This window comes from Apodemus sylvaticus, chromosome 10 (assembly GCF_947179515.1).
Source record: "Apodemus sylvaticus chromosome 10, mApoSyl1.1, whole genome shotgun sequence".
NCBI lineage: Eukaryota > Metazoa > Chordata > Mammalia > Rodentia > Muridae > Apodemus > Apodemus sylvaticus.
Genome location: NC_067481.1, coordinates 73,164,583 through 73,178,560, shown reverse-complemented (window position 1 = coordinate 73,178,560; position 13,978 = coordinate 73,164,583). Strand labels below are relative to the sequence as shown.

Genomic DNA, 13,978 nt, shown 5'->3' with positions numbered 1-13,978 from the left:
CTGGCTGTCCTGGAACTCACTCTGTAGACCAGGCTGGCCTCAAACTCAGAAATCCGCCTGCCTCTGCCTCCCCAGCGCTGGGATTAAAGGCGTGCACCACCCCCCACCCCCCACCCCCCACCCCCGGCCCAGGGAACATTCCTGATGGCATGATCACTCCAGGGCCGACAAAGACTGATGCCAATGAACCTGATGACCAGAACCAGGTAATACCAGACGTGGGTCAAAGAAGATTCATGAACTATTCAACACTATCCTCCATTTTCCCAAGCTTTACTCAGAGTTAAGTGGAAGGAAAATGAGACATTTGGAGATGTAATTAATTAGTTACAACAGGAAAAGTTGTTTGTAAGCAATCCAGATATTGTGGATGTGAAAGGAGAAAAGTTCAACAGCTGCTAGGGAAAGACCAGGAAGGTGTGTCAGAAGCTAAGGAGAATAGTCTGGGAATTCCAACAACTGTAATATATGGTAGAAAGCATTATTTACTCAGAGGGTGTTGGTGGGCTCCTCCAGTAAATAGGGAAACTCCGCAAAGGCTCAGGACAACAATCCCTAATTGGCCTGACTGGCCATAAAATATTAATAAAATTTACTAGCTACAGCAAATTTGTTCAGACTGCAGTTTGGCAGAATTCTAAGTATAGAGTGACCTCAAGTCTGGCTTGATTAACCACTGTCTGGGTAACAAAAGGTTCCCAAAAACCTTTTCCTGCTCTGTCCTTTTTAGTTTCAAGTTAAGTTGTAAACATGTAACCCCCCATCTGATCATCACCTGATGTAATCTGGCATGAAATCAAAAAATAGTTCCTAAATCATGCGTATGTATCTGAGATGTTTACAGAAGCAAAATTGCAGCAGATTCAAACCGCTTTTTGGTGTGTTGTGTCTGTCTGTCCCTCGCAGACTCCTTACCTACCTGAGTACCTCGACCCTGCTTCTCCCACGGGAGGACACCCGACTGGGTCTGTCTGTGGCACCCGCTCAGCTGAACTCGGGGAAACACTTCTCAAAGTGACCCTGCTTGGGCAAGATGCCTTGAGGCTCTCTCTGTTAAAGCTCTCTTTCTTTTCTTTTCTTTTCTTTTCTCTTCTCTTCTCTTCTCTTCTCTTCTCTTCTTTTCTTTTCTTTTCTTTTCTTTTCTTTTCTTTTCCTTTCCTTTCTTTCCTTTCCTTTCCATTTTCCTTTCCTTCTTTCTTTCTTTCTTTCTTTCTTTCTTTCTTTCTTTCTTTCTTTCTTTCTTTCTTTCTTTCAAGATATATTTGTTGTTATATGTAAGTACACTGTAGCTGTCCTCAGATGCACCAGAAGAGGGTGTCAGAGTTCATTATGGATGGTTGTGAGCCACCGTGTGGCCTCAGGGACCCGAACTCGGTACCCCTTGGAAGAGCAGTCAGTGCTCTTAACTGCTGAGCCATCTCTCCAGCCCTAAAGCTCTCTTTTCAAATAACTCCTCACTGTTATGTTCCAGAGCTGTCTGTGGGTGGGGTCCTGCCCTCAAGGTACCTTTCTCAACTATTGGCCCAATGCAAATTGGAGGCTTCTCCTTAATTGTGCTAATTTCTTTAATAACTACAGCACCAGTCTTGTCTACCCTGTTACAGCTTTAATATGTGCCTTTCTTCATCAAATTACATTTTCACATCTTTCTGCTCTGCTCAGATTCCTCACTATAAACTTCACTAAACACAGGGAGTAATAACCATACTACAGCCTGAATGTTATGTCATCTTGAAATTTCCTGTGTGTGCGCACTCACATGCATGTGTGCATGCTGTATATGTATGCTGTGAATGCTGTGTATGCTCTGTATGTAGATGCCTTCCTGCGCATGTGTGAAGGCCGGAGAAGAGTGTCAGGTATCCTTCTCTACCTCTTTCAGCCTTATTCTTTTGAGGTAGGGTCTTTCCAGCAATGGGGGTCTCATCGTTTTTTTAGCTAGGCTGAGAGCCAGTGAGGCCCAAGGATCCTCCTCTGTCCCTGCTAAGTGCTGGGGTTTTAGGCAGATATGGGATATCTTTTTTTTTTTTTTTTTTTTTTTTTTGGTTTTTTTGATTTTGGTTTTTTTGATTTTGGTTTTTTTCAAGACAAGGTTTCTCTGTGTAACCCTGGCTGTCCTGGAACTCACTTTGTAGACCAGGCTGGCCTCGAACTCAGAAATCTGCCTGCCTCTGCCTCCCAGAGTGCTGGGATTATGGGCCCTAGCTTGATATCTTAAGTACTGGAATCTGAGCCCCAGGTCTCACACATGAGCAGCAGGCACTCTTAGAACCGCTGAACAATCTTTCCTTACTCTGTTACATTTTTCTTATTTATTTATTTATTTATTTATTTATTTATGTATTTATTTATTTATTTATTTATAGACATGGCTTCTCTGTATAGAGCTGGCTGTCCTACTGGGCAGTGGTAGTACATGGCTTTAATCCCAGCACTTGGGAAGCAGAGGCAGGTGAATTTCTGAGTTCGAGGTCAGCCTGGTCTATGGAGTGAGTTCCAGGACAGCCAGGGCTACACAGAGAAACCCTGTCTCGAAAAACGCCCCCCAAAAAATAAAAAGAGAGAGAGAGCTGACTGTCCTGGAACTCACTCCGTAGACCAGGTTGGCCTCAGACTCCCAGAGATCTGTCTGCCTCTCTCTTCCAAATGCTGGGATTAAAGGCATGCACCACCACTGCCCAGTAGTTCATTACTTTTGAAATCAGCCTGGTTGAAATTTTTAGAAGACAGACAGAACACAACCAGAGTCTTTGCCAGAATGTAACATAAATGGCCTCTAGACTTGTTCTGGGTAGAATCCTTGTTACTCTCTGAAATCTTTTTTTTTTTTTATTCGATGTATTCTTTATTTACATTTCAAATGATTTCCCCTTTTCTGGGTCCCCACTCACTGCAAGTCCCATAAGCCCTCTTCCCTCCCCCTGTTCCTCCATCTACTTCTTCCCGCTTTCTTGTTCTGGTTCTCTGAAACCTCTTGATTATGTACCAATTCAAAATTATTGGTTACTTTTCCTTTATCTTTCTTTCTTCCTTTCTCTTTCCTTCCTTCCTTAATCTCTCTTCCCTTCCTCCCTCCCCTCCCCCCTCCCTCTCCCTTCTTTTCTCCTCCTCCTCTTTTGTTTGTTTTTGAGACAGGGTTTCTCTGTATAGCCCTGGCTGGCTGTCCTAGACCTTGCTCAGTAGACGAGGCTGGACATCTGCCTGCCTCTGCCTCCCTCTTCTGTGATTAGCTAATCTTCTGCTGTGATTGAAGGTGTACACCTTCACCACCCACTATTGTTACTTTTTTTTGTTTGTTTGTTTTTTGGATTTGGTTTTTTCGAGGCAGGGTTTCTCTATATAGCCCTGGCTGTCCTGGAACTCATTCTGTAGAACAAGCTTGCCTCGAACTCAGAAATCTGCCTGCCTCTGCCTCCTAGAATTCTGGGATTACAGGCATGCACCACCGCTGCCCAGCTTTTTTTTTTTTTTTTTGGTATTTTGGTTTTGTTTTGTTTTGTGTTACTTTTCTTATTGCTGTGACGAGATATCTAATAAGAAACAGGCCAGAGAAAGAACGTATTAGGGCTCATGGTTTGAGAGAGTACGATCCATTGCAGGGACAGCCCGGCGTTTGGGACGGTGAAGCACGCGGCTGGGACTCCTTACACAGCAGGCAGCTGGGCTGGGAAGTAGTGAGATTACGGATTAGGTAGAGTTGGATCATAAAGCCTTAAAGGTTTTTTTCTTGCACTTCTTCCCGCCTGGCCCTGTTTCCAAAAGGCTCCCAAAACTGAGCACTCAAAACAGTGCCTGAGGCTGGGGATTGAGTGTTCAAACATCAGTCTGTGGGGGAAAATTTCCTATGCAAACCACAAATATATATATGGAAGTTCTACATTTTGCAGGGTGTGGCAATTTGAACAAGAATTCCTCCCTCTTCCCCTCTCACCCCCGCCAACTACTCTTTCCTCAGTTGGTGGAAATGTTTGGGAATGATTGGGAGATGGGGCCCTGTTGGAGGCAGTTGGGGGACAAGCTTAGATTCTGAAGCATCTTCATGGCTGCTCACATCCATTTGTATCTCCAGTTTCCTGGAATCCTCAGTTTCTCTAAGGGCACTGCACTCGGGTGGGCCACAAACATACATTCAGGCAAAGCCCTCATACAAATAAACCACAACCTCCAAAAAATTCTTTTAAACTACTACTGCAAATAATCATAGTGAAGGAAATCAAAGGGAAGAAAGCAAACAAGGAAAGAAAGAAGGTCAACACCACACTGGGCAGGTGTGGGGCACACATCTGTCATCCCAGGACAGGAGGAGGTAGGAGGATGGTGAGTTTCAAGATCACCCAGAAAACAAATCAAAATTGCTGGGAGGCTAAGTGCTTGCTTAACATGGAAGAGACCCAATTCAATAGAGAAATCAACGCAGAACTACTGAAAAATGTGAAGCCTTTCCCCCCACCCCAGGTGAGACCCAGGCCTCTGCCTTCCTTTCTCATCCGGAAGGTTCTTTCACAGCAGAGGCCTCCAGGGGCCGGCTGGCTCCAGGCCCTGTGCCTGCACCTCTCTCCTTTGCACAGAAGGCTTAGCTCCAAAAATCACAGCAGCAGGGGCTCCTAGAGATCATTTGATCCAGTTCTTCCTCCTCTAGTGGGAAAGGGCTCTTACACTTCTGGCCCCAGGGCCAGGGTAGTGCCCAGGCCTTGAGGCTCCACTCCAGCCAGGAACCAGAGACCTTTCCATAGAACTCAGAACAACCCTGCTCTGGAGAGTCAGTCTTCTTCAAAGCAGCACAGAGACCAAGTTGTTATCTCTGCCTGTTCTTTTATCAGTTACCACCGACACCCCACACACCACTCCCGTTCTCCTCTTTATACTCCTCACATTGAGATAGGGTCACACGTATACAGGCTGTCCCAATATTCTCTTGTCACTGGGCATGACCCTTTTTTACCCACCATTCTTCATTTCCCACGTTGGCTGGTCCCACCTAGTCTATTGGATCGACCTGGACGGATGCCAGGCAAGCTCTCTACCAACTGAACTGCATTCTCAAGCCCTGTTGCTAACCTCTTAGTATGTCTAACTTATAACTTACAAGTATCCTAGCTATATATGGACAAGAGAAAAACAAGTCTATGTGGCACTTAGCACTATTAAGTACTATCTGTGGTTTTAGGAACCTGCCCGGGAAGCCAAATACATTCATGACTGAACTCCCAAATCTGAGAGGTTGAAACGGGGTTATAAAACAAAAACCCTTTACGAGACAAAAGCATGATGGTTTGTTGAGTAAAAGTGGCTACTGCTAATCTGACTACCTGAGCTTAATCCCAGGAGCTCACACAGTGGAAAAAGAGCCAACCCCTCCAAGTGCTTACTCATAGGCAGTATACACAACATAAATAAATGTAAATTTTTTAAAAAGGTGGGTGGTGCCCGAGGAACACTGGCTTCCACACATACATGAACATGTGCATGCGCGTGCGCACACACACACATACACACAATCAGTGAGAAACAATAAGGAACCTCCTAGGGGCTGGGCAGAAGTTAGAACACAGTTCCCAGTGGGGAGGTAGTTAATAGAAGTTTGAATCCATTACTTCTTTTGCTTTTATTATGATGCTGGGAAATCTTATGCCTTTGAGGCAAGCTCTCTCCCACAGATGAAAGGGCCAGGTCCCAGCAGGACCTTTTGTGAAGCAGGAGGGAACAACCCGGACAGCCTGAGCAGCTGTGGTTCGCAGCCTTGTGGTAGACATGCTAGGGTGGTAAATTTCTCGAGTGATTATAGGTGTGCAGCAGTAGACATGCATTTTCATAATTTTAAAGAACAGTGCAGCTTGCTTAATCCGTCTGGGACTGCTTATGGCCAACCCAACAATTTAATAAGTAGACATACAGCAAAGAACATGTCAGCATTTGGCTGGGAAGACTTTCCAGCTCCCAGCAAGTCAGTTGTGGGTCACTGAGTGGACAGCGCCCCCTGCAGGAAAACATGTAGCAGCAAGTTTATTGCAAAATACTATTTCTGTAGCAGCAAACATTGAATGTCCACATCCTCTGCCTCTTAGGTTTTGCTTCTGACTGTGTTTTGTGCTCTATCTTTGAGTCCCATGACGCACTGTTCTCGTTCTCTCTTTTTTAAGATTTATTTATTTTATGTATATGAGTACACAGTAGCTGTACAGATGGTTGTGAGCCATCATTTGGTTGCTGGGAATTGAAATCAGGACCTCTGCTCCCTCTGGCCCTGCTCCCTCAGGCCCAAAGATTTATTTATTTATTATATGTAAGTACACCGTAGCTGTCTTTAGACAAGCATTCTTTTAACCACTGAGCCATCTCTCCAGCCCCTCTGCCCCCCCCCCCCCCACTGTTCTCTAGAAGGCACTATCTGTGTTCACAGAGCCCATGACTCCCTAGGCCAGTGTTGTGTCTTCCTTAGCTGGGCAGACATGGTTAGCACCAGGACCCTGCCCTTTCATGTCCCACAGGAGTCTCAGCCAGTGAGAGTTCTCATTGCATTGCCTGCACGTAACAACAGGATAGGTCTTGAGTGTGATGACCCTGCAGTTAGAGATGGGAAGAAGCTGCCTCAACCTGACCAGGCATGGCTGTGTGGGGACCTGGCATCCTGTTAGGTTAACTGGATGCCTCACATAACTGCTGTGGTCATCTAGCAAGGCAGGTATGATCCCCATACTGTGCCTGAAGAGCAGAGACCAGTTCAGTGACTGGTCAGGTGACTTAGTGGGTCAGGAAGGGCCACAGAGGGTGCTCAGGTCCACCTGGTTTTCGTGATTTGTTTCCTGATGGATTTTTGTAGTTTACTTGTACAGGCCAAGCTGTCCAGGCCTTTTGCCTAGGGAGGCAAAGCGGATATGGAATCTACTGCCTGTTTCTTGCTTGGAGGCTGTCCATCACCAAATCTTAGCTTTGTTTCTGGGTAGGGGGTATACATGTATTATTTACATTTGATTGTCATAGCTCTTACTGTTTCTCTGTGTAGCCCTGGCTGTCCTGGAACTCTGTAGATGAGGCTGACTTCCAACTCAGAGATCTACTTGTCTCTGCCTCCTGAGTGCTGGGATTACCACTAGCCAGATGATGATACTGTTTTGTTTTGTTTTTTGAGACAGGGTTTCTCTGTGTAGCCCCTGCCTGTCCTGGAACTCACTTTGTAGACCAGGCTGGCCTTGAACTCAGAAATCTGCCTGCCTCTGCCTCCCAAATGCTGGGATTACAGGTGTGCACCACCATGCCAGGCTCTGATTTCCACTTTAAAATGCCCAATAGTTTCTACTTGTTATAAGAAAGTGACACTACACCACCAAAATAGTATATACTGTAAAAAATGCTTTTTTTAACCTTCTTTTTTGTTGTTGTTTTAAAGATTTATTTATTTTATGTATATGAATATACAGTAGCTGTCTTCAGACACATCAGAAGAGGGCATCAGATCCCATTACAGATGGTTGTGAACCACCATGTGGTTGCTGGGAAATGAACTCAGGACCTCTGGAAGAGCAGTCAGTGCTCTTAACCGTTGGAGCCATCTCTCCAGCCCAAAAAATGCTTTTTGTTAGAAAAAAAATGTTTTTTAAAGTATTAGGGGACAGAAGCCAGGGTCTCATGCATGAATAGTAGGCAAGTATTCAACCACAGAGCTGAGGCTTGTACTTTGTTTTTTTGCAGACAGAGTTTCTCTGTATACCCTGGCTGTTGTAGAACTCATTTTGTAGATCAGGCTGGCTTTGAACTCACAGATCTGCCTGCCTCTGCCTCCGGAGTGCTGGGATTAAAGGTATGTGCCAATATGCTCGCTCCAGTTCTTTTTTTGGATTTTTTTTTTTTTTTTTTTTTTTTTTAGACAGGGTTTTTCTGTGTAGCCCTGGCTGTCCTGGAACTCACTCTGTAGACCAGGCTTGCCTCAAACTCAGAAATCCGCCTGCCTCTGTCTCCCAGAGTGCTGGGATTAGAGGCATGCGCCACCACCGCCCAACTGTTCCAGTCTTTTTTAAAAATTTCTCTTTTCCTTTAAAAATTATTTATTATCTTTTAAAGATTTATTTATTATATGTAAATACACTGTAGCTGTCTTCAGACACTCCAGAAGAGGGCGCCAGATCTCATTACAAATGGTTGTGAGCCACCATGTGGTTGCTAGGACTTGAACTCAGGACCTCTGGAAGAGCAGTCAGTGCTCTTAACTACTGAGCCATCTCTCCAGCCCCTATTATTTATTATTTCCCTTGGTTTTTTTTAGACAGGGGTTCTTTTTTCTTTCTTTTTTCTTTTTTTTGGCTTTTTGAGACAGGGTTTCTCTGTATAGCCCTGGCTGTCCCAGAACTCAGTAGACCAGGCTGGCCTCAAACTCAGAAATCTACCTGCCACCAGGCAGTGGTGGCGCACTCCTGTAATCCCAGCACTCTGGGAGGCAGAGAAAGGCAGATTTCTGAGTTCGAGGCCAGCCTGGTCTACAGAGTGAGTTCCAGGACAGCCAGGGCTATACAGAGAAACCCTGTCTCGAAAAACTCAAATCCAAAAAACAAAAAAAAGAAATCCACCTGCCTCTGCCTCCCAAGTGCTGGGATTAAAGGTGTGTGACAAAGCCCAATAAATTCTGCTAAATGTTTATATGTGTGAGCATCTGTTGGCATGTATGCATGTGTCTGGTGGCCCAGGAGTCCAGAGAGGATCTCAGGTCTGGAACTGAAGTTATAGATGATTATAAACCATCATGCAGGTTGCAGGTGCTGGGACTCAAAACCAGGTCCTCTTATAAAGCAACCAGTGCTCTTAACTACTGAGCCATCTCTCCAGCCATCTATTTATCTATCTTCATTTTGGTAGGTTTTTCTTTTTTATTTAAAGATTTATTTATTATTATTATATCTAAGAACACTGTAGCTGTCTTCAGACACACTAGAAGAGGGCGACAGATTTCTTTTTTCTTTTCTTTTCTTAAGACAGGGTTTCTCTGTGTAGCCCTGGCTGTCCTTGAACTCAGAAATCCGTCTGTCTCTGCCTCTCAAATGCTGGGGTTGGAGTCATGTGCCACCACTGCCCGGCGTCAGATTTTTTTATGGATGGTTGTGAACCACCATGTGGTTGCTGGGAATTGAACTTAAGACCTCTGGAAGAACAGTGCATGTTCTTAACCCCTGAGCAATCTCTCCAGCCCTTGTGAGTTTGTCCTTTGAAACAGGATCTCATTATATAGCCCTGACTGGTCTGGAACTATATAACCATGCTGGTCTTGAATTAAAAGAAATCCACCTACCTCTGCATCTGAAGTGTTGTAATTAAAGTTGTGTATTACCAAGCCAAGCTTGGGGGATGGGGAGGGCAGGGTCTTTCTATATTCAGGACAGAGTCTCTGAATGTCCTGGAACTCATTATATATACCAACCAAGTCAGAGATCCACCTGTGTCTGTCTCCTGAGCGCTGGAATCAAAGTTTTGTGCCTGAGCACTGGGGTTACTTTTAACTAAGTATATTGGTGTGTGTCTGCATGTGGGTATGTGCATCATAGTGCATGGCTGTGGAGGCAGAGAGCGCACTGGAGTTACAGATGGTTGTAATCTGCCTGATGTGGGTGCAGAAAACAGACCTCAGGTTCTCTGCAAGAACAGAACTCCTTAACCACAGAGCCACTCCCAGCATTAGTTTTTGAACCTTTACATTATAAGATAATGTTATGTCAGTAAGGGGCTAAAGAGATGCCTTAGTGGTTTGACAGTTGTTCTTGCAGGTTTGATTGGCAACACCCACATGGGTGGTTCATAACCATCAGTAGGCCTGATTCCTGGGGGGGCCCATGCTCACTTCTGATCTCTTCGAGCACCAGTCATGAACATGGTATATATATTTTTTTCAGGAAATGCATTCATACACATAAAAGGAATCTAAGATTTTTTTAATTATCTCAATCAAAAAGTTACAGGCTTATTGATTTTTGAAATAAAATATTAAATTAGTGATAACTGTTCACAGGTAACTACTAATAGTGATAACACAAAAAGATGAGATTTTTAAATATAAGAGAAATTTCATGATATACAGGTAAGCTGACACAGAGTTTGCCAGGCTATTTTATCAAGTAACTTACAATACATACACTCCTGAGCATACCCCACTGAGATTCTGAAGTTTTCCCCATTTAGCTTAAAAGATGTTTCTTCCCAAGAAACTGAACTTTTCTTTCGAATGCACTTGATCGAATAGGAGAATTGGGTTCATAAAAGGGATTCATGGCAAACTTGATATATAAGTCATAAACGTCAGTGAAGAAGTTCTTAATTCCATCTTCTTGCCTCACGTCGTGAAGCATGAGGAACCTCATGTGCCCGGCAGTGACGAACGCCGAGACAAACCACTCATTGAATTTGTCCACAGTTTTTAAGTACATGTTGTTGGAGAGCCACATGTTCTCGTCAACGAGGTCCAGAGCGGCGTGGGCTATGAACTGGTTCAGATGACGGTGTTCATCTTTGGATTCTGTTTTCCCAGCTGGCAAAAATTCCATTTCAAAAACTGGATTGTCATGGTGGCCAACAATTACGAAGTAGAAGCTTCCAGACATTGTCTTCTGTCTATGTATGGATCCTGGAGTCAAGACACCAGCAAATGAAACACCAAATCGGTTCACGAAATGTTTATTTTTGAGACAGGGTCTTACTCTGTAGCCCAGGTTAGTCTTGAAATCCCAACCCTTTGTACCTTAACCTTAGCCTCATAACTGCTGGTATTACAGGTATTAGCCACCACATCTAGCTATATTTATTAAAAATTTACCCCCTCCCCCACTGATTTAAATTGATATATCTATCATACACTAAATTTGCATACATATTTCCCATATCTTTGGGGTTTTTTGTCCTATTTATGAAACAAAGGGAAAGCTGCTTATCACTTGCATAATCTCAATAGGTTCAGAAAATGGATTTGACAAAAAAAAAAAAAAAAAAAAACTACCATTTTCCATTGATAAAAGATAAAAATATAGCCAGGAAGTGGTGGCACATGCTTTTAATCCCAGCGCTTGGGAGGCAGAGGCAGGAGGATTTCTAAGTTTGAGGAAAGCCTGGTCTACAGAGTGAGTTCCAGGACAGACAGGGCTATACAGAGAAACCCAGTCTCGCAAAACAAAAACAAAACAAAACAAAACAAAACAAAAACAAAAACACAAAGAGAGGGAATTTCCTTAATCTGAAAAAGTACATCACCATCAAAAAATCCAAAATACTTTTACAATGTCAAAGACTACCAGGGCAGTGGTACCTGATACCAGCACTGGGCAGGTATCACTAAAAAGTGAGTTACAGCCAGCCTGGGATATAGTCTGGAGATGCTGTCTCTAAAAATAAACCCTCCAAAAAGTTAAATAACAACATCCTACAAGCTAAAAGCTTTTGTTCTTAAAATCAGAAAACAAGGCAAGATCATGTCTTCCTCTTTTGGATAAAATAAAGTTTAGGAATGCAGAGAGATTACCTCTCCTCTGTCACTTCTATTCAGTACTGTACAAGAGATGCCAGGCAGGGAAATAAAGTTAATGGAAAGAAAAAAAATCCATTAATCCAAAATCATTAGATGGTGGAGGTGGGGGAGCACACCTTTAGCCCCAAGGACCTGGGAGGCAGGCAAATTTCTGTGAGTTCAAGGTCAATCTTATCTACAGAGCTAGTTCCAGGACAGTCAAGGTTACACAGAAAAACACCACCTCAGAAACCAAAACAAAACAAAAAAAGAAATAAAAAGTATCCAGATTATAAAGTCCAAGCTACCTGAAGATGACATAATCTTGTACATAAATGTCCCATGGAACCACTTAAGGGCAGACTCGGCAAGGCAATAGGAAGCAAGATCAATCTAGAAACAGATGGGTTTCTATGGACCAGCAACTAGTCCCAGAGTGGTTTAAAAAAAAAAAAAAACAGGATAAAGGACTATCACTTAAGAGACACTTGCCATAAAATAAAAACTATAGTCTTAGGCATTTAATCAAGGCTTTCAGTGGAGCACTCGGTGGTTAAGAGCACTGGTTGCTCTTGTAGAGGGCCCTAGGTTCCCACTGAAAATCACTTTAGAATTAAAGATTCTCACCTGTTCTTGAAAAACATATAGGCAAATAAATAATGGTAGCTGGTTCGGGGGACTCGGTTTTCCTCAATGGTATAACCATTAAATTGCGTATGCTTCCAAAAATAAACCCCTACCCATAAATACCCTAGTTAAACTCAATGGGTTCATTCCATGCTCATCCCAGAACTCAGTGGGCAGAGGCAAGAGGATCTTGAGTTCAAAGCTAGCTTGGTCTACAAAGCAAGTTCCAGGACAGTCAGGGCTACAGAAAGAGACTTTGTCTCAGCCACGAGAAGAAGGAAGATGGGAGGAGGGGGAAGAGGGGGAAGAGGGGGAGGAGGGGGAGGAGGAGGAGGAGGGAGGGAATCAACTTCACAAAGTGGTCCTCTACTCTTACATGCAACATATAGCAGGCACTCCCACTGATGTATCATATACATCCACAGTAATAATTTAAAAAGTGAACAGATATGAAAATAGAAGGGAAAGGGGGTTCAGTGGGTGTGGGTCGAGAGAGTAATGAGGGCTGAGAAGCACATCGGAACACATGGATGAAACTGCCAAAGGCTAATAACTAAAGCAACTAGGATGGAATGTCATCGTGCTTCGGGACTATTAAAGATGGCAATATTTCTACTGATCCACAGATTCATTTACTACACTATGACAGCATCCATTAAATAAACCCGTACATTTTGCTATTTGATTTTGTTATTTACCTTTTTCTCTTTTTTTTTTTTTTAAAAAATAAGGTCTCATGAAGCCCAGATTGGCCTGCCATCATCAGAAAATGGCTTGAATGCCTTACCCTATCTCCCCCTTTCCAGTGCTGGGATTATCTACTCTGCCCCTCTTTAACTGTTTATTTCTGGTACTGGGGACCAAATTCAAAACCTCCGGGTGTTAGGCAAGGGCTCTACCACTGAGCCACAAATCTTAAGTAAAACTGAAAGTAAACACCCACTAAAGTGATGAAGCTCTATGTTCCCAGCCTCCCCATGGACGGCCCCACCCTTCCGGTCTCTAGCTCGGGACTTTGTTTTGAGACAGGGTCTTGCTGTCGCACAGAACTAGAGGTGATCCTCCGGGCTCCAGAGCGCTGGGATCACAGACGAGCCACTTGCCCAGTGCGGGATTCTGACAACTATAAATACCTCACATAGGTCGACTTCCTTCTAGTTCAGGAGGAGACGTGGTCAAGGAGGAGAACCGGTCAACCCAACATCACACAAACTCAACGTCCACCTCGCGTAGCTCCGCCCAACGACGAGCTAGTGCTCCGTGAGCATGCGTACCATGCGTATGTGTTCCCGCCTTTCAGTGAATGGCCCCCGCCCCGCCCCGCCCCCCACCCCCGGGCTGCCGAGTTGACTCACAGTGATGGAAGACTGAGCGTGCTCAGTAACGCGCTAAGACCGCCTCCGGCCCGGCTCTGGCCGCCATCTTGGATCAGGGCAGCTCGGGAGACCGGGCATGCGCACATGCATCTCCGGTCAAGGCTGCACGAAGGGCTTTGTCCGCCATCTTGGGTCAAGGCATGGGGGGGGGGGGGGGGTTCGGGGGCGACGTCGGGTTCCCGCGGGCCTCGTCTGGCTCTTAGAGCATTCCTTGCCTTCACCGCATGCATACTTGCTTATGTTGTCACTGATGTTAGTCTGGAGGTGTAGAGAACCGGAGCCTGGCGTGGGATATGGACGAGACTGCCAAGTGAGGCGGAGCTTTTAATGCCAGAAAGCAAAATGGAGGTTGAAGAACCGAGCGCTTGTATCCAGACAGTGTGCTGGTCTTATTCGTGGGCGGAAATACGTAATAGAAGGGTGGTTTAGGGAGCAAATCCCTGGGGTGTTTGGTTCTATTATCAAGTGATATGTCTGTTTTTGCAAGTGTATGTCTGGT

General features: G+C 44.5%; 1 protein-coding gene across 1 annotated transcript; it reads right to left on the bottom strand.

Annotated features, from left to right (window-relative positions):
- Positions 1 to 9,897: 9,897 nt before the first annotated feature.
- Positions 9,898 to 13,375, bottom strand: LOC127695109 (trafficking protein particle complex subunit 2). The gene is made up of 2 exons (XM_052197010.1): positions 13,237 to 13,375; positions 9,898 to 10,603 (listed from the first exon to the last, which is right to left on the bottom strand). The coding sequence occupies exon 2, from the start codon at positions 10,578 to 10,580 to the stop codon at positions 10,158 to 10,160; it is 423 nt and encodes a 140-aa protein (XP_052052970.1). The 5' UTR covers positions 10,581 to 10,603; positions 13,237 to 13,375; the 3' UTR covers positions 9,898 to 10,157.
- Positions 13,376 to 13,978: the final 603 nt, after the last annotated feature.